At 32.9% G+C, this 21,801-nt stretch overlaps 1 protein-coding gene across 1 annotated transcript in view; it reads left to right on the top strand.

Moving 5' to 3' along the window:
- The window catches only part of LOC143238937 (zwei Ig domain protein zig-8-like), a 143,945-nt gene extending 123,133 nt beyond the window's left edge, over positions 1–20,812 (top strand). Inside the window, exons 3-5 of the mRNA XM_076479593.1 lie at positions 5,479–5,689; positions 10,822–11,118; positions 19,376–20,812. Of these exons, the coding sequence (XP_076335708.1) occupies positions 5,479–5,689; positions 10,822–11,118; positions 19,376–19,488 (621 nt within the window). The 3' untranslated portion in view covers positions 19,489–20,812. The remainder of the gene's footprint in view (positions 1–5,478; positions 5,690–10,821; positions 11,119–19,375) is intronic.
- Positions 20,813–21,801: the final 989 nt, after the last annotated feature.

The following is a 21,801-nucleotide window of genomic DNA, read 5'->3' on the forward strand; positions in this document are numbered from 1 at the left end:
ATGAACAGTAACTGACTAACGTCAGTTGATAGTTTTTGAGACGTGAAATGTTCTAACTTCAAGAAATTTAGCTTACAAGTTACTCACAGCAATTTCTTTGAAGCATGCAGTTAGCCGATCCAACTGTTCAGCAATATTTTTTCTTCTTCTACGAAGGTAGTCTTGGAAAGATATGGATTCAGAAGAAAAGCGGAAACAGTAGACCTTATATCCAAAGCCTACCAACTTTATCCTACTTAAGATTCCGAGCAGGGGCTAACGTTTAAAAAAAATACAATCAGAGTAAGCACTGAATCACTGTTTGTCTCCTCGCATCACTACATGTATCGCAAGAAAACTCTTACAGAATTTCAATTTGTTCCACTATTTCTACTTACCCGGAATTCTTAACGAAGTCTTTCGTCTGTTTATTAATTTTGTAGGATATGTTTAGTAAGTGTGGACAATCTTGGCTATTTCTAGTCAAGGAATACTTCGTGTATCGAGGTGTTGGTTATACTTTATGAATTATATCATATAAAGATTGAACAGATCGATACATTTACCGTAAAAATCTCGCACATTTCCGCAAAAATAACCTTTCTGACTCTTAGAACCTTTATTTTCGTCAAATATAATCTGTATCTATTATTGTATCTTGAGAAATCAGTTTCTGCGTATAGAATGCTTTTGTTGTTATTTCACAGTCATACAAAAATGAGACCCAGCATGGCCAGGTGGTCTTGGCACTCGACTCGCAATCTGAGATTCGCGAGTTCGAATCAGAGTCACACCAAACATGCTTGCCCTTTCAGCTGTGGTGGCGTTATATATATACGGTCAATCCCACTATCCGTTGGTAAAAGAGTAGATGCCTTCCCTCTAGTCTTGCACTGCTAAATTAGGGACGGCGAGTGCAGATAGTCCTCGCGTGGCTTTGCGAAAATTTCAAAACAGAGAAATAAATAATAAGAAATGAAATAAAAAAGTTTGCTCATTTTGTGTGGACATTTTGCTCAAAGCTATATACACAAATGTTATCCGTGTATAGCTAACCCTAATTTTGAAATGATACACTAGAGAAGAGTGATTAGTACCTGTCATTAACTCTTGAATACTGTACTCTGAATTATTGGTGGAAATGGACCCATGGTCTCGAAGTGCGGCGCATAATTTTGCGATAAGGGGATGCAGATATTTAATAACTGGATTCACAGTTTCGGTACGCTAATCACTTGGCCACTCTTTGCTCGTTAAAAAAAAAATCAAGCCAAAAAACGACTAAAGTTTATTATAATTAACACTGGTTTCAGCGTGTCTTCCAAGAGTCATATTTTGGTAAGTATATTTGTAGTGAAATGAGACGAAAGCTAATTTTGAGATTGATGTTAAACAACTATTCGTGTCACAACTTTAGTGCCTTGTATCACAAACAGTTTACTGGTATTAGTACTGCATAATCTGTTTAAATTTTTTTGTTAAAGGTGTCTATCAAAACAAGTATACATATACTGAAACATTAATAGATAAAAATAAATTACAGAAACTGCCTTTATGAATAATTACTTTATTTTTAGAAAATTCTCAGTCATTAATCTAAAATAATGTAACTACCTATTGCTAATTGATAACATTTTCATAAAACATACCTCGATACGACTAAAGACAAGTAACTACCTATTGCTAATTGATAACATTTTCATAAAACATACCTCGATACGACTAAAGACAAGTAACTACCTATTGCTAATTGATAACATTTTCATAAAACATACCTCGATACGACTAAAGACAAGTAACTACCTATTGCTAATTGATAACAATTTCATAAAACATACCTCGATACGACTAAAGACAAGTAACTACCTATTGCTAATTGATAACAATTTCATAAAACATACCTCGATACGACTAAAGACAAGTAACTACCTATTGCTAATTGATAACATTTTCATAAAACATACCTCGATACGACTAAAGACAAGTAACTACCTATTGCTAATTGATAACAATTTCATAAAACATACCTCGATACGACTAAAGACAAGTAACTACCTATTGCTAATTGATAACATTTTCATAAAACATACCTCGATACGACTAAAGACAAGTAACTACCTATTGCTAATTGATAACAATTTCATAAAACATACCTCGATACGACTAAAGACAAGTAACTACCTATTGCTAATTGATAACAATTTCATAAAACATACCTCGATACGACTAAAGACAAGTAACTACCTATTGCTAATTGATAACATTTTCATAAAACATACCTCGATACGACTAAAGACAAGTAACTACCTATTGCTAATTGATAACATTTTCATAAAACATACCTCGATACGACTAAAGACAAGTAACTACCTATTGCTAATTGATAACATTTTCATAAAACATACCTCGATACGACTAAAGACAAGTAACTACCTATTGCTAATTGATAACAATTTCATAAAACATACCTCGATACGACTAAAGACAAGTAACTACCTATTGCTAATTGATAACAATTTCATAAAACATACCTCGATACGACTAAAGACAAGTAACTACCTATTGCTAATTGATAACATTTTCATAAAACATACCTCGATACGACTAAAGACACTCGTGTTCGTTAATTCAATATAATAGTAGAATAAAGAAAATGCAGTTTTCATCAGGTATTGCAGCTACGGTTCATCTGTTTATATGTTAACAGTTCATCAAAATTTGATCCTGTTATTTACTTAATGATACTTGTCGCTTTTCCTTATTGTTCATTTTTGGTGAATAGAAATAGAATACAAAGGTAAAGATTTACATGTTTTACTTTGTGTGGATTGGAATTTGAAGGATACAAACTTAATATATTATGGAGCTACGGCTACACTTCCAATTAATTTATTAATCACCCTATGTAACACAAATATTGTTCCTGGATAGTATGTGCTACTTCTTCATTGTTTATGTTGTAAAAGTACAGAAAATGGCCATTATTCTCTTCAAACTTTGCTTTTGTGACGTGGGTAATGAAATTTAGAAATTAACTATTTTCTATGTAAAAACGGGTACATTTGCACATTTTCATTTACATAAGGTCTGAATAAAACAACATATGAATCAAGATTTACATGTATTTATTTTGAAGTTATACAGAAATAAACTAAATATTTAGAAGTGAATAGTTTTTTTTTTTTAGATTTGCGGCTGTAATGTAAATCACTTTCACGTATCAGCCCCCAAATATAGTCTCCCATCATGTTTTCGTTATACGCTTTTTGGTAACGGCATTCAAAGTCCAGTATATCTTGGTGGAAGCGCTCGCATTGCTCCTCTGTGTATGCACCAATGTTCTCATTGAATTTATCAAGATGAGCGTCAAAGATATGGACTTTCAGGGACATCCTGCGGCCCATTTTGCCATAGTTCTTCAACAGAGCCTCAACCAGTTCTACATAATTTTCGGTCTTGTGATTGCCCCGAACCACTACGACAAAGCTGCCCCAAGCTTTTTTCTTTCCTACTGAGCTTCTTGGGGAATTCTTTGCACTCCAGGATCTTCTTTATTTGTGGTTCAACGAAGACATCAGCTTTGACCTTTGCCTCAGACAGCTTAGGGAAGAAGTCTCGAAGGTACTTGAGACTGCAGACTCCTTATCAAGAGCTGTGACAAATTGTTTCATAAGACTCAATTTTGTGTGCAATGGTGGGAACAACACCTTCTGGAGGTCCACTAGTGGCTCACACCTCACATTGTGCCTCCACACCGAGAACTCGGTTAGTTGTAGCCAGTGCTTCCTGTTGTAGTACGCTCCGGCGTCCCTGCTGTCCCAAAGACAAAGATAACAGGGAAACTTGGTAAAGCTTCCTTGGAAACCCATCAGGGATGCCACCATTTTGAAGTCTCCGATAACCTCCCAGCTATACTCATCATATTTCAAGGCTTCTAGCAAGGTCTTGACGCTGATGTATTCCTCTTTGAGGTGCACCAAATGAGCCAGGGGAAGAGACGGATACTTATTCCCGTTATGGAGCAGCACAGCTTTGAGGCTTCTGGATGAGCTATCAATGAAGAGGCATCACTTGTTCGGGTTATAGGCAATTCCAGTGCCTTGCACAGACCGGATATATTGTGGCAGAAGCAGAGCCCATCTTGGGGACTGAAGTTCTACAACATTCTGGAAAATTCTGGTAAGTTTGAGAAAATTTTGTATGAGCTACTCAGCACTGAATTTACCTGGAATGTTCTGGAAAATAGGTGAATTTGAAAATTTCATTACCCAGGTCACAAAAGCACAGTTTGAAGAGAAAAATAGGTATTTTCCACATACTTTAGGCATAAACAGTAGGAAAATAACATTTACTGCCCAGGAACAAGAAAAAGTAAAAATTTTGTTACATAGTGTTAGTGCAATTTTTCATAAACTATTATATAAAACACTTCCTTCCAAGTGTTGCTCGGAAGTGCTTTAATAAACACTTTTTACTGAGTGCTATTAACGGGTGCTTTAACAAACAGTTTTATTATCAGATGCTACTAGGGAGTACGTGAAAGTATTTCAGCATTTATTTAGAAAATCCATATTTTTGAATTGAAAAGGAATTTTAATATATCCGATTAGTTTTATTTGTATATATATATATTTCACCTTGAAATATCGATAAATAGTATAAGAAAGTAGAAAGTAAAACGAAAGTAAAAGAAAAAATAGAATATTCAAATTCTGTTTTGATATATCCTCTTTGGACGCGGCCCTGTAGTAAAACTCCGGTGAACTTTTAAATTCAAATGTTAAAGGTTGAAAATACGAGACGCTTGTTATTTCCGAACATATACGATGGAATTTTTTTTTTTTCAGTGAGAAAGTTGTGGTTCTTAAGCCTAAACTCTTTAAAGGTAGAAGTATTAGAAATTGTTCTAAGTGTAAAGAATCAAATGATGTTACTTACCAACAAGGTAAACAGCACACCCAACCAACAGCAGAGAAACAAAAAACAAAAATTAAATATAAAATTAAACTGATACATTGTCAATGAGTGATATCAATGAAATTATTCCAATATAAATGATCGTTATAAACAGTCTGTGTTCAGAAGTCTCTCGGCGAAACAGTCTTAGGCTTGTGGTGTGAACAAAAGTAAAAACTATGTTAGAAGTTTCTCGAATGGAAAAACAACAAAAATATTAAAAGCTGCTTTGTTTTTAAAGGTAACGAGGAGATATTTTAACAAATATATTCATTATTTCCATTTCGAATATTGTTACAAGTTGTTACGTTTTTACTTCTTAATTTGCTACTTTTTACTCATAACTTGTCTTATTTGCTGACATAAGTGGGTTTGAACCAATCACAGAGAAGCTTTTATTTTCGTTAAAGTTTCGGTTATATTTTGTGTCATTTATTCTTCATTCATTTCAAACTCCTTAGCAAAAAGGAAAAAGAAAGAAAGAAAGAAAAATAATCGGTTTTTAAAAAGGCCAATTGTAAATTAGCGTATTTGTCGTTTTAGGTCTCCTGGATTAGAAGAAAAGACTTCCACGTTCTAACAGTTGGGTCTGACACGTACATTACCGACGACCGCTTCCAAGCCGTCCTTACCCAGTCTGAAAAGGACTGGGTTTTACAGATTAAGTTCGTTCAGTTGAGTGATGCCGGACTATATGAGTGTCAGGTTAGCTCTGATCCTAAAATCAGCCACTATTACAACCTTACGGTTTTAGGTAAGTAGGGTAATATTTGAGTGTCATACAAACGGTGTTTTTAAGGATAACAGAATTTGTCTCTAAATTAGCCATCTTATTTTTTAACATTACTCGATAATATTGGGTAACTAAGTGACATACAGGAACCTAAAGAACACAGAATTAGTATTTGATATTGGCATTTCTTTCGATAACGGAAGAAAAACATGATTGACGTCACATAATTAAAATGACATGAACCGGACAAAATTAAAGAGACAAAAATCGCCTCGCAGCTTTCATTTCGCTGAAAGTGTGTTTCTGTATTATCAAACAAGAAAGTTTTATTTTCCTTATTAATATTTCTCTACAAAATTTTAACATGGAAATTAATGGCTTTCCCGAAATCTGAACAAATTATAGGGATATAAGCAACCTCAGGTTAAAGATACATCGAACAAATGAACAGAATGCTGTAGCACTCTACAAGTTCACACATCAATAACACCGAACAAGTACACACATTAATAATACTGCAGGCTCGGCATGGCCAGGTGGTTAAGGCACTCGACTCGTAATCTGATGGTCGCGGGTTCGAATCCCCTTCACACCAAACATACTCGCCCTTTCAGCCGTGGAGGATCTTATAATGTGACGGTCAATCCTACTATTCGTCGGTAAAAGAGTAGCTTAAGAGTTGGCGGTGGGTGGTGATAGCTAGCTGTCTTTCCTCTAGTCTAACACTGCCAAATTAGGGACGGCAAGCGCAGATAGCCCTCGAGTAGCTTTGCGGGAAATTCAAACCAAACCAAACCAATAACACTGAATAAGTACACACATCAATAACACTGAACAAAGACACACGTCAATAACACTGTAAAAATAGATATAAGTAGCTCTGGACAATTTTACACATCAATAACACTTTACAAGTTCACACAGCGATAGCACTGGAGAAGTTCTCATTAAAATCACACACGAAAAAGATAATCGATAATAGCATACCCGTAATTATGGGATTAAATGTTATTATACTGTTTTGAAAGAACGAATTTATTGAACACATTTTTTTGCTATTGCTGAAATATCGTCTGCCATTAGTTTGTTCACTACGTAATTTCCTATGTGATCGTAACAAAATAATTTAACGTCGTTAACTGTCCGGCACATAAACAGAGCATGCAACATAACGCATGTTGCAAGTCTTTTATATATCATACCAGTCATAAAAAATCTTACAATAGCAAATACATTTTCGTATTGTCCTCTAGAAAAATACAGCATCCAACAATGCATGCTATAGGTTTTCATTTACACTACTGTAACGCCCTTTTAAAGGTATCCTAGTTGAAGAATTTTAAGACACATATCGTTTAAATACTACACTTTTCACGTGATTCCTGAAAACTGATTAATATTATATTCATGTAAGATGATGGAAAAGGCTCCACAGTTATTAAACTACATTAGGCTTAAATAACAACAGAAACTGTGATAGTTTCTAACACATTGATGCCCTTTTCTAAGTTTTGTATGGATTATATATACCTACTTTAAAATATAACTGAAGACAAAATATTAAAGGAGGCACAAATGAAAATAATAGAACAATATACGAAACATAAATACGTTTGAATAATACCAAAAATAAAAAAAAATCTAATTTTCAAAAATATGAAGAAACAGTTTTAGGCTTAACAACTTTTTATAATGGTTCAGTGGTAAGTCTTGGTGTTTAAGACGTTACAAATCGTACTTTCATATTCGTGGTTGGTGGAACACTGATAGTCCATTGTACAACTGCGCCCAATAACAAACCAGCCAATCAAACGAATTCGAAGCTAACATGATGCATTTTTATTCATACTATATCATTTATGTTTTATTTGTAGTTCAGGATACAAAACGATCTTTAAACTCTAAAATAGCAATAAACCATAATATAATAAATATACATTTCTTCATTGTTTAGACTCTATACAAAAATACAACTTGTCACGAGGAACGCTACGAACAATGTAATTTATTATTTAGGTCACTAATACAACATGTAAGAACGAACTTTTCATACGTCATATTTACATTACATGACAATAATACGAAACGTAACAATGAATACTTTTTTTAAAGTATTTTCGATACTGTCAGACAACATGCAGTATTGAAAATAACAAGCTCTATTTATAGTTAAAAATAAATATTGCGATAAAAATATGGTTCATGTGTGAGAACAAACTATTTCGTGATAATGTTCTTAATATGTTTAAAATGAGGATTTGTCTGTTTCAAACATGGTAACAACTTACTGACCTTCGTATATAAAACACAGGTAACAAATAATTAGAATTTTGACGATTGTGTATAGGTGTTTTTATTTAAAAACAGTTTTTGTTGCTAATGGTATTAAAACTAAACTAACCATCATAGGAAACTGGTAGCAAAATGAAAAAAAACTGGTGTTATAAATAGTCTTTTTCATGAAGTAACTAAAGTGAAAGGTGTTATAACAGACTAGTTAATAAGGTAACTAAAGTTAGAGGCAATGCTTTACTAGTCTATTTCATGAGGTAACTGAGATAAAAGATAATGTTATAATATTCTATTTTATGAATTAATTAAAGTTTGAGGTGACGTTACTAAAGTGTTTTTTTTTTCCTGAAGCTCACTGATATTATTGACAGGTTTAGTAAGTGATAGTCTTGTTTATTATACTGAAAGCGAGAAGAGAGATAGCTTTATGAAAAGAGGATAAACTAACCTTGTATTTGTTTTTCAAGTTTGTTGATCTAAAGACACGTATAAGTATGGATATAACACACCTCTAGTTATTTCATGTTATTTTATGTCATGTATATAAAAATAGATAAAAACTTAGAACTTCGTTAGAAAGTCTTGTATTTCAAAATATCAGAGACTAAAATTCAAGATCTGACATTTGATATTTTTTTCAATGAAAGGCATATTAAAATCGTAATCGAAAAATGTATTTTTAATGCCTTTTACACTGTCCTTTTAGCCTAAGTTTGAGCACAACAAAAGATTAATATTGTATTTGAAACATGTGTAACCGAAGTAAATCAAACCAGACTTCATTAACCGGAATTTCTTTGAACCTGGCAAGTAAGCCACGCCTTGCTTTATTTAATTAGCCGTCTTGTATTTCAAATTCACAGAATTGTGGTTTAATAGTACATAAGATGAAAATGAATATGTTTCTAGCGGCTCAGCGGCAGTATTCGTGCTTACGACGTTAAAAAAAAATCGTATTTCTATATCCGTGGTGGACAGAACACAGATGGTGTGCAGATTAATGTTTCACAACAACCTATCTAAATTTATCGATGAAAATTATCCTCGCTGAAAATAATATTTTAAGAGAGTTTTAGAGTGCAGGTGAATGTTAATGAACTTCATCTGCTGGGTTATTTTTAAACTGAAAAGAACATTGGACGAATAAAAAAATATTAACGTTAAAATCGAGTTGATTTAACCTAAGCGTAATAATCAAGTTGAGAGTTCAAGTTGTTTGTTTTACGCTTAACATTAAAGCAGAAGTTCCAGCATGACATTGCTACCATCAGTACAAAGGACGACTCATGTACACGTCGGGTTAAGGGGTCATGTCAGGGATTCTTATGGGTCATGTTATAGCCATTCTTAATGTTATAATACTGACGAGAAGGAATGCAGCTAATTAGCAGTAGCAAGTTATAATTGTCCCTAATTTTATACTACTGACGAGAGGAAGGATAAAAATCAGTAGTGCCAAGTTATAACTGTCCCTAATGTTATACTACTGACAAGAGGGAAGACAACTAGTCTACAACGTCTACCGCTGTAAAAACCATGACATGCTCTTTGTTTCGAATAACAGCATTAATTACCACTCTTATTACGCGCTCACAGTGCGGAACATGTTCAATGGAACTTCGGCTCGAACCCTCGATCTGCATACCGACACACTAACTACTGTTGGAATAATATTTCTAATTCTGAAAGACACGACATAAGCGAAGAGAAAAAAAACAACAGAAGTTGGAAGGGTGCGGGAAGACAGATAATTTAGCGTTAAAAATTTTACTTACTGAGGCTTTGCGTACAAGCAAAACAATATCACTGGTTGATTGACTTGTCAGGTCTTTTAAACCAACCAGAAATGTGTACTCATAAGAGCGTTTTTGTCGTGTAATGTAATATCGATACACGCATTCACGCAAAATTCTTTATTATGTTTCCAATAAAAAAAAGACAAAGGGTCTTCAATTTTTGTTTTGTTTTTTTCGTATACAACAGGCCTTTTTTGTGTTATTAAATGCTTGACAAGTTGATGAGAATTATGAAAGATGAAAAGAAACGCAAAAAGAAAGTTTTTTTTTGGGGAAATCGTGAACAAATGTGAGAAAGCTGGATCGGAAGTTTCAGGTGTTTTTATATTTCTTGTAGTGATATTTGCTTATGAGCTAACACTCGGTGTCGTTAAAACTTTCAACGTGCACTGCTTTCAGTTGTCCTTTACTGAACAGTGAAGTATGTGCCATTAACTGCCCGTCAAAGAAGCTAAGTAAATGATGAACTAGTTTCCTTCGTTCTATTTAAGACTTAATTTAATTCGTGCCGAGAGGTGGCGCATTGTGGAATCGGAAAACAACAGGTACTTACGAATTGGTTAATGATGTACGATTGCCATGATGTCGCAATTGTATATTTCATCTTGAAAAAGTCCTTTGAGGTTTTAATAACACTTACAGGGATGTTTGTAAAATGTGTAAAACAGTCTCTTTTTGGAAAGGATAAGTACAGGATATAACAATAACTGAAGGACGTTTAGTTACTGTGGCTTTGTTTGTTTATATACTATTTTGATCCTATTGTTACGCTATAATTTTTTTCTTGAAACACAAATACGTGATTTTTATTTACCGCGAAATGAATCTTATTGATAAGATGTTAGTGTTAGCTAAGACTGGAAACAACAATAATAATAGCAGCGTGTTTATTATGCATAAAGAATAAGCGGTCGTTTCTGCTTTTTGCGTTAATAAGCAAGCAAAAATTGTAAACGATTATTAAGTAATATGTAGCATATGTGTAATCGTTTCATGTAAAATCAAATATAAACTTTCAAAATCAGTTTTTTGTTGTTGTTGTTTTGTTTTTTTTTCATTTTAAAGTGGCCGAGGCTACAATAGAAGGGGACGCTATCCGCTATGTTAAGACGAAGAGCTCTATCAACTTGACTTGTACAATAAGCAACAGTCCAGCGGCACCTGTCTTCGTTTTTTGGTACCACAACCAACGAATGATCAACTATGATTCTGCACGTGGAAAGATCTCTGTGGAGAAGGGCAGCGGCGACACTGCCATTAGTACACTGTATATTAAAGATGCTGAACTGACGGACAGTGGCAACTACACGTGCGGTCCTTCAAACGCTGGGCCGACGAGTGTTTATGTCCATGTGTTGAATGGTAAGGAATAGGGATTATATGGAAATTTATTATCGTCAGTGGATTGTAGTTCTATAGACGATAAGTAACACTATCGTTCCTGTGATACGTCATTGTACTTCATTCACATTTTGGAGTGAAATTCCAAATGACTTCTCATTGTAAAGTTAATCCCTCGTTGAGTTTTTGAGTTTTATCATGATTAAAAGACAACTTCTTATTACTCAGAAACGCACATGATCAGTTTGTTTATTCGTATAATTTGAAAACGTTTTCTATTTTCAGATGTATATCTTTGAATCTCCGGTTTTGAAATGACTTGACAAAAGTACTCAACAATAATTGTTTTCAGTTACGTTTACTATAACATGAGATCTGTATCGTATTTACTAGTAACATAATTTAAAACTATGCTAATACCAACATTTTCGGTGACCTCAACACAAAGGGATTTTTTTTCAACAGAAGATTTAAGTCATATGACCTCAACACAAAGGGATTTTTTTTCAACAGATGATTTAAGTCATATGACCTCAACACAAAGGGATTTTTTTTCAACAGATGATTTAAGTCATATGACCTCAACACAAAGGGATTTTTTTTCAACAGAGGATTTAAGTCTTATGACCTCAACACAAAGGGATTTTTTTCAACAGAGGATTTAAGTCATATGACCTCAACACAAAGGGATTTTTTTTCAACAGAGGATTTAAGTCATATTGTTACTACCATTATTTTCCATGACAGCGACACAAAGGGATTCTTTCCAGTCGAAGTTTAAGTTGTATTATTATCACTAATGTATATATACTAACAACATTATAAAGCAGAAAAACGAAGCTGCTGGAAAAATGAAATCAGATATTTCTGAATATTAATTGAACAGTTTCTATCATAAAAAATGTTTCAGCATATCACTTGTGTTTAATTCTCCAAAACTATAATCAGTTGCGCAGATAATCTGTCTAGTAGCACAGCGCTATATATTCGGATTCACACTGCTACAAACCGGGTTTCGATATTCGATGTTGGTAGAGCACCAATAGCTCATTGTGTAGCTTCATGCTTCATCCTGTACAAACAAGCCCGGCATAGCCATGTGAGTTAAGGCAATCGACTGATAATCTGAGGGTCACGGGTTCGAATCCCAGTCACACCAATCATGCTAGCTCTTTTAGCCGTGGGGGCGCTATAAAGTTACGGCCAATCACACTATTCGTTGGTAAAAGAATAGCTCAAGAGTTGGTGGTGGGTGGTGATGACTACCTGCCTACTGTCTAGTCTTGCACTGCTAAATTAGGGACAGCTAGCGCAAATAGCCCTCGAGTAGCTTTGCGCGAAATTCGAAAGAAACCAAATTGAACAAACAAATGAAGGAAATTGGCAGAAATAGAAGATTGTGATAAAATATTAAACTTGGATCAACTAGTCGAATTTCTAGTTTAAATTGTGTTCCAATTACGAAAAATTTTGTAAAATAAATAATTTTTTCTTTTATTCTTTGTAGACTATCTTGTCAGTATTAACACATTTATTTTGATCGAATCTCTGGGGACCCTATCAATAATGAGACTTCTCATAAAAAGTTTATGAAGTTCCTGTCATTTCATTAGCAATGACCTTTATTTAGATACAAATTTGTCATTTTATGTCAAAAATAATGAATTTTAGGTTTTTCAATTATTTCGTTAGGTAAACTGATACTACATTATAAAGCTTTTGTTACTAATATCAAATATTGATCCAATAAACCTCATTATCAAATATCGGGATTTACTGCTTTTATTTGCTTGTTTGTAATTACATGCAAAGCTACACAATGAGCTCTCTATGTTATAAACACTAAAGTATAATCCAAAAAGAATATCTAGATGTATTAAAATGTTACCTGTATTCAATACGTAGACGTGGGTAATGTTTGATTGTTGGGTGTAAAATTCCTAGTTGTTAAATATGTTAACATGTTATCAGTGGTTGTGTAGAAGATTTTACACACAAGAAATAGGGTTGAGAGGTCAAAGTTGACGACCTAACTTAATAGAAGTGGGAAGAAAAACTTTGACCGCCCCTGCGTATAAAATATCTTTCTGAAGTTCACTTACGTGATATTTATGTCTGTTTGTTTGTTTGTTTTGAATTTCACACAAAGCTACTCGAGGGCTATCTGTGCTAATATTTATGTAAAAATTATAATAAAAAAACTCCAGTAAATTAATTTGTTAACAGCAACAACAAAACCCATAAAAGAGGATACAATCCAGGAAGGAACCGGACCATCTTGATCCTCCAAGTAAAATGTTGAGGTGTTTAACAGTTGAAAAACATATTTAAAAATCATAACTTTAATGTGTTTTTAATTTCGCTTAAAGAAACTAGAGGGTTATCTGCATTAGTCATCCCTAATTTTGCAGTGTAAGACTAGAGGGAAAGTAGCTAGTCACCACCACGAACCGCCAAATCTTGGACTACTCTATTACAAACGAATAGTGGGATTGATTGAAATATTATAACGCTGAAAGGGCGAGCATATTTGATGTGACGGAGATTTGAACCCGCAACCTTTGAATTATGAGTGGAGTGCCTTAATCACCTGGCCATGCCGAGTTTTCCTAACATGAATAACATTTGTAACGTGTTTAAGACAAAAAAAAATGTTTTATCTTATTGTTAAACTTGTTTTAAGTATAACAGGATTGGGAAGCTAATCTAAATATTAGATTTGAAACCGAAATTTCGTGTAACGTGAAGGTGTATTATAATAATAATAACGAATAATTTTTATTAGCAGCAGAAAAGAGTATATATAAATATATATATATCCAGTTCTCTAGTATTTTCAATTTGATGAGATAATTTAGCCCAAGTCTACTCCAAATTGTATGTATTATATATATATATATATAAACATGTGGATCTCCCCCCTTCCGTGGCTCAGCAGTAAGACTCCCATCTTACAACGTTAAAATTCGGGTCTCGATACCCGCTATAGGCAGATACAGAGAGATGGTTGTGGAGCTTTGTGTTTAAGAACAAACTGTTTGTAATAATTTCATTTCTGGAAATATTGTTTTAATATGCAGACCTTAAGATTTCAGTTTTATATGAAAGTCACTAAATAATTTGTTTTAGATAAAATATATTTGCTTTACATTAGCAGTTTCATAGCATCATCATATACGCTGTGAAATGACATTTTCTTTGTGTTTTGTATATCTCAAAATTTAACACAAGTCACAGAAATTATTCTTAACAATTTTTCTTTAAACCGTACAATCGCTTTCTAAAATCAAGTCACGTTTTGTCACTCTCGTCGTTACAATTGGTAATAATTTCCATTAAAACTTTCCAAGATTACCAACTTAATCCCGCCATAAACCATAACTTTGATTTTACTCTGCATCTTGACGTATCAGCTTTGTGCGTTTTATACCAGCATACGTCGTATTCGTCCTTATTTTCTGATTAATTTTCACATTAAAAATCACGCGTGTAGGATACTGTTGAATATTCACACGTGTAACTTCGTTTGATCGATTGATGACTTTAAAAAAAAAGATGACACGCTGTTCATTAAATCACTGTATGGTGTAGTTTCTTTAAAATGATTCTGCTCAGTCAAAGCCTTATAAAAATATGCTTTAATGACAAAGACCGCATTAACATGCTGATTTGGTTTTATTCCACGTTATTTTTGATTAGGAAAAACAGAAAACATCTGCAAAGTTTTGCGATCGTTTGGTGTTTTTTTTTATCATACTACACGTATAGGTTTTATTACTTCGCTAGCTTTTGATACGTTGAACTTCAACATTAAATATTTAGCACAGTGCATAAAATAGGATTAGCTTCCAGCTAACGAATTCAGATATTGAAGAAAATACCTTATTTATTAGTGAGTGGTGGCAGATAAAAAATATATCTAAATAGCTATTTTTAAATATTTGATTTAAAGTCCATAATATACTAATTCTAAAGATTTGGATGGAAAATCTGCATTTTGGTTTGATTTTCTTCACTAATAACAGAACTGATAGTTTTATTGCTTCGCTAACTTTCAATTTTAATGTCGTAACAATAATATGGTTTCATTATGTAACGGATTTACCGTTGTACATTTATTTTAGTGCTTATGCTTGCTTCTTTATAGTTTTCTTTTCTGCCTATCACGCATTTTCTTGACTGTGTATTGCGCAAGTCCCAACTGTTCTCAAAATTTGTAGAACGTTCGTGTGCGTAACAATCAACAATGTACTAGATGTGTATGTAACATTAGTAATTGACAGTAGTGTGGCAAACTTTGGTGAATATTCTAGAGACTCCCGTAGTTCCTATTAAAAACGGCTAGCTGAGAGACAGAATAATAGAATATTACTGGATAGTTATATTCAATACACTATAGACCTAAAAAGCTATAACTGTGGTTAGAGTCTATTGATAGGAAAACTACAGTATTTGACAAGGTACGTTATAAATTTCGAATATTACAAACCGTTAAACTTCAGTGAATTACCTCTGACGTTATTGTTTCTACGAGGGCATTAAATATCTTCGTCAGTAAGAAGTAAAATTCTGACAGGTGTGAGGCTAGCCAAGAAAGACGTCGTAAGTATCAACTCAACTCAGAACTAATTTGATGGTCGTGGACTTGGATAGTAGATAGAATATTCAATTCTAGACCGGATAATACTCTCAGTATTGTCTGTAAGTTTGTAAAACTCTTGTATATAAACCATCATTTGTAATAACTATTAGTAATAACCGTTATTATAATTGTATCGCTTTTATGTTTGTATATTAAAATGTATACGTGTTAAAAATAAAATCGTGTGTATCAATATTGTTGGCAAATAACATAAATTTGATACATTTTAACATTTAATTAACTACTAAGCTCAAATTCAAAATTTCCATTTATTTGAAATAGTAATACTTAACGTACATGACTCAATAAATCGGAGACTCGTTCGAAATAAATTACAATAAATAACAATTATTACATATTTTCAATGAAACATAGATCTGAGCGCTTAGATTGAGGCTTCCTCCATTATTCTATTCGATAATTAATGTGCAATGAAAATAAAATAAATATATATATTGATTCTTTAAATAAATGAAAAAAATTAACTATTAAACATTAAAAGAGATCTTTCAGTACAATCCTATGTTAAAGTAAGAGTAGTTTATTTTCAGACCACAGAAGTCTTATTAAGTAATTCTGTAACAAAGCTTCTTTTAACAGAATGAAGTCTTATAAAGTATTTCTCTAACAAAGATCTGTTTAATTAAATTAATGTTAAGTCTTTTAAATGACTCTATGACAAAACTCTGTTTATCAGACTTATTAACTTATTAATAATATTCTAATAAAACTCTATTTAGCAGTATTAAATGTTATTAAATAATTCTCCAACAAAGCTGTGTTTAACGGTAGTAAGTTTTGTTAAGTAATTTTCTAATAAAGCTTTGTATAGCAGAAGTAAGTTTTATTAAGTAACTTTGTAACAAAGCTCTGTTTAACGGTAGTAAGTTTTGTTAAGTAATTTTCTAATAAAGCTTTGTATAGCAGAAGTAAGTTTTATTAAGTAACTTTGTAACAAAGCTCTTATGTTTTATTTAGTAACTCTATAAAAAAACTCTATTTAATAGCATTTTGGGGCAGAGGTATGCAATTGATTTGAAATGTCTTGACATATTTCGCGAACTCAACATTTCAAACTTTGCGCCCTAATGTCAATGAGTATTGCTATATATGACTATAGAAGATCAGATATTGTTTTTGAAAGGAATGAACAGATATATATATATATATATATATATATATAAAACCCACTTAACCAACAATGATTAATAACAATCTAGAATATATGTGATTTGAAATGAAACTTTACAAATTGCTTATGTATCATTAGGTAGTTATTTTTCAAGTTTTTCTTCAACAATTGTAGCTAGGCGTCACGCTATTTAGTCCGTATTGAAAATTACTGTATTCTCTAGCTTTGTATAGAAGCGTAATAATACTACGTACGTTTCAGCTCGAAAGTTCAGAATAACATTAGCGAATATTTATGTTACACATCAGCACCGTACTTATTTCAATGCCATTAAAAATTACTAGTTCATGTGCTGATATGCGTATGTATAACTTGAAATCCTACTTTAGAATGCAGTTAGTTTGGGCTGTTTATTTATATCTTACACTGGGAAATGTGTATATATATATATCATTATTTTATGATAGCAGTGTAAGTAAATTTGACTAACGTTCCTTACTGAATGGTAGTGTACCAATCAGGACAGTGAACTTTAAAAATATGGTGTTTTTACAAAATGAAATCCATCCTATCAAACGCGATTATGTATTGCAATAAATCCATAGTACAAGTGTATAAGAGACTGCAAGAATAAAATTATTTATTTTAAAAAGTGCGTGTTTAGAAAAAAAATTCGTAATTGAAAAGAAAAGCTCGTAGAAGAATTTCTTTTTTACAAACTATAAACTCAAATCTCTGATATTGCTAAGCAATTTTGTTGCTCAGGGCTGAACAGGAGATTGTTTAACCTGTCAGGAAGGTAAAGGATTTGGTGATTAGCCTTTCGTTATTGTGAGTTTTATTGTTTTTCCCAGATTATTTTTTTATAAAGTACTACTATACCAAGAATGTATCAAGCCAACAGTAGAAGAGTTCGATATCGATTTAAAGTTTACTGTCCTGTTACACATTTAAAGCTCATGCACATCCCAATACATTGATATTATTTATGACCTTATTTTAAGAAGCTCGCCCAGTGAGTCTTTGTTTGTTTGTTTTGAATTTCGCTCAAAGCTACTCAAGGGCTATCTGCGCTAGCCGTCCCTAATTTAGCAGTGTAAGACTAGAAGGAAAGCAGCTAGTCATCACCACCCACCGCCAACTCTTGGACTACTCTTTTATCAACGAATAATGGGATTGACCGTCACATTATAACGCCCTCACGACTGAAAGGGCGAGCACATTTGGTGTGACGGGGATTCAAACCCGCGACCTTCGAATTACGAATCGAGTGCCTTAACCACCAGGTTTTGCTATTATTACATTATTCTATGAAACCAGTCAAGGAATTTCAATAATGCTAATATTGACTTATTACACATGATAATTTTGTTTCTGTAAAAATATATTTGCATTTACATCGTACAGTAATGTATTCCGTACGCAGGTGCACTGCCAATAAAAAACTGCTTAATCCACTGATGTAACAATAATGTACGGTCAATACCTCAATTCCGTATTAAAGTTTCACTGATTAATGCTATCCTTTATTTTTTCGGAATTTTTATTCTTTGAAATTTATTTCGTTTTTGTTCTCATATTTAAATGAGATTTATTTTCTCCCACTGGAATGCTAGGGTCTTCTATTTCTCGTTTATTTTACAAGTGTAATGTTTTTACAACATCAATAATTCCATCACGTAGAAACTTTGTTTAATTTAGAATTTCCAGTAGAGTTACACTATCAAAGTATCCTGTGTATAAACAATCATAATTTTAAACTAGGGTAGAAGAAAGGAATCTATTTAGAAACACTCACCGCCAACTCTCGCCTGATTGGTTACAAAGTGAGGAGCGACATTTTGCAACAACGGACCACCAGCCTACAAAATTTGTTTTTAATTCGTTTTTGATGCTAAAACATTTTACTTGCTAACATGTTTATAAATATTTGGTCGTTGCGCATCTAAGCTATTTCGCTTTCTAACAGTGTTAGAACTCATATTTCATATTGTTTCACACTACCTAGACTGCGCATTGGTAAACGTACTGCGATGGGATTTCCCAGTTGAAGGGAGGAGTGCTTCTTTTTTTGGTGGACGCTAAGCTTCTTTAGCTTGTAAGTAAAAAAAAAGAAACAACAACAAAATAAAACAAGTAATGCCTTCTGGCTATAATACTCGACTACACGTGTTTCGAATTACGTGGCTAAATTATTTGATTCATTAACAAGGCTAAACTCACGTTTGTTGTACTAAAGCTTTAACCTAATGTGTATACATTTTCTCGCCTATGTATTTGACTTTCTAATTGTATTTGGAATAGTTTGGTTATTCTTTGTGATTTACTAACCTTTATCTACCCCACATTTGGTGGGGAGAAGTCGATGGAATTCTTCAGTCACGTTTTATGTTTTTGTGAAACCTTTTTCATGCCTGTGTTACAAACTAATACACGAATACGAATTAGTAGATCTATGTACGGTGAGTAAGTCAGGAAACATTGATTATGCTCTTCTCTTACAGGTGAAAAATCAGCAGCAATGCAGCACGAAAGTAGCTCGTCCAGAGCTAGTAGCAGTGTCTCCAGACTTCTGTCAGCCTTGTTGCTTCTTGTGGTGAGCTTAGTAAGAAGATGACCTCGAGATCGAATCCTTTTTCACGTTTCTGTGTTGTTGACTACAGGTCTCGTTTCCTTGGGTGGTGCTCATTCTCTCTAGAAAGGAATGAACGAACCATAAGATACATCTGTCTTCGTGCTCAGCCCCTTACATTTGAGCTCTCGTGGCGTGCATGTGTTGTCAAATATGTCTTTTAACATCGGTGAACACGTTAGTAACAAAGCTTAGAGAAGAAAAGAATGGCTGGATAGAGTCGTTCGATCCGAAACAGTGGAAGTATTGAATCCGGCCACTAGGGGCTAGTTAGGAAAAAAAAAAGACTGGAATTTTCCAGCGGTCCATATGCCTAAGTAGATATTAAGTAGATGTTTCATATTTAATAACCTGAGTTATACGATGTGTGGAGAGAAAGGAACAAGCGAATTTGTAAATTGAAAACCAAAGTGGTAAGTATCTGGCACGTGTATGTATGTAATTTTCGAAAATCTGTTATATCGTACAAGTTTTCACATTCCATGTGGCTCGTTTGTTTTAAAAGAATCGTAATTTGCTCATTAATCTATTACTACATGTTAGTAAAAAATTCATTTTGGTGTTTAAGCTGTAGAGATACACTTGTTATTCTACGTCATACTGACTCACTTGAGATGTTCGATGTTTGTCAACTTTAAAACATACTTTCTCTTTAACCTAGAAAGAGATGAACTACTTTCAACGTTTCAAGAACCATATATAATAGTTGTTATATATATGAATATATATATATATATATAACCTTTAATATTTTCTCAGTATTTAAAATGGAGTTTTCTATTGCGTTACTTCTTGAAAGCGTCAGTAACTTTCTGCTTAGTTTGTGTGTCTGTGATATTGAAAATGGCTAAGAAAATAAAGATGGTTTAGTGGAAACATAAATGTACCTGAAGTTTTCTTATTCTGTATAATACGGATAACAACTGTTTGTGGGATTATAAGTACACAAGAATAAGTATCATAAAATATTCTTCCGCCTACTTTATTTAAATTAAAAATGATCTGGTTTCGGATGTATGTTCACATATCAAGCGTTTTGACGTGAGAAGACGTATCACGTTGTGTTAAATATGTCAGTTTATTTTCACGGATAAAGAAATACAGTTTTTGTAGACATATCAATAGAAGTGTTATTATAGTGTGTTACTCGGGCAATGATTTACCAGGAAATAAAATAAGTTTTAATGAGGAAAATGTTTGCACGTTAAGATGCATTAGAACCTAATTATTTTACGAAGAGATAAACAGTTTTTAAGAGACGTGTAATTCATTATTGTACAATGGATATAAACACAGTTTTCACGAGGAAACATTTATGCGTTAAAATGCGTAGCAAACCAGTTATTTTAACAAGAGATAAATAACACTTTTTATAAGCCTGTATTGAGGCACAAGCTATTGTTGTAATTCATTACTAAATAACAGAAATAAACTTGATTTTCATGAGAGAACATTTTTACGTTAAAAAACATAACAGCTCAATTTCCTTACCGAGTAATAAACACACTTTTTACTGAGAAACGGATCATTGTTGAAATATATTACTAAAAAATGAAAAACAAATGGTGTTGTTATAGTTATACGTGAATAATTGTGACGTACATTTCCACCTTGATAATATAGTAAGAAAATTACATCTCATTACAAAAGATAAAATTTTATTTAAAAGATAAAATTGTAATTATGTCTAACCTATATAAGATTTATTTGTTTATTCTATTAAACGTACAAAAGTCAAATAAACAATCGAGATGTTTGTTTTTGTACAGATTTACTTTATAAAATTTACGTCACAACATAACAGCATAACATTAAAGCAGTCTCTCCATGCATTTAAAATGTCCTGTTTAACGCATGTTTCTATAAAATGTCAGTTTGAAACCAAGGTAACTAGCTCCACGTAACACACAAAGACAGTTTTTCTGCACACATACCACAGCTTGTATGTGATTGGTTAAGTTGTTTCAGTTTAGTTAGCTATAACATCGAGTTAAATTTCAACTAATTTTATTCATAGCCAATCACAAATCAAAACACTGAGTGCATCCATCAATCTTCTTGATACAAGAATCTGTTCTTTTTATTTTTATCCAGAATGCATACGACAATAGTGTTCACTTCTCAGTGCTAAAACGGCAGACGATCGGTGTTATATCAATATTGATCGATCTTCACGAAAATGCCCAAACCTATCTAATATGTTCATATTTGAGCTCAAAATATCGATTTGCTTTGAAATATCTAATGTCTTTACAAAAAATATCAGGCTTCTTAAATACAGAAAAACAACAAGTACTG

This window comes from Tachypleus tridentatus, chromosome 13 (genome assembly GCF_004210375.1).
Source record: "Tachypleus tridentatus isolate NWPU-2018 chromosome 13, ASM421037v1, whole genome shotgun sequence".
Classification (NCBI taxonomy): Eukaryota; Metazoa; Arthropoda; class Merostomata; order Xiphosura; family Limulidae; genus Tachypleus; species Tachypleus tridentatus.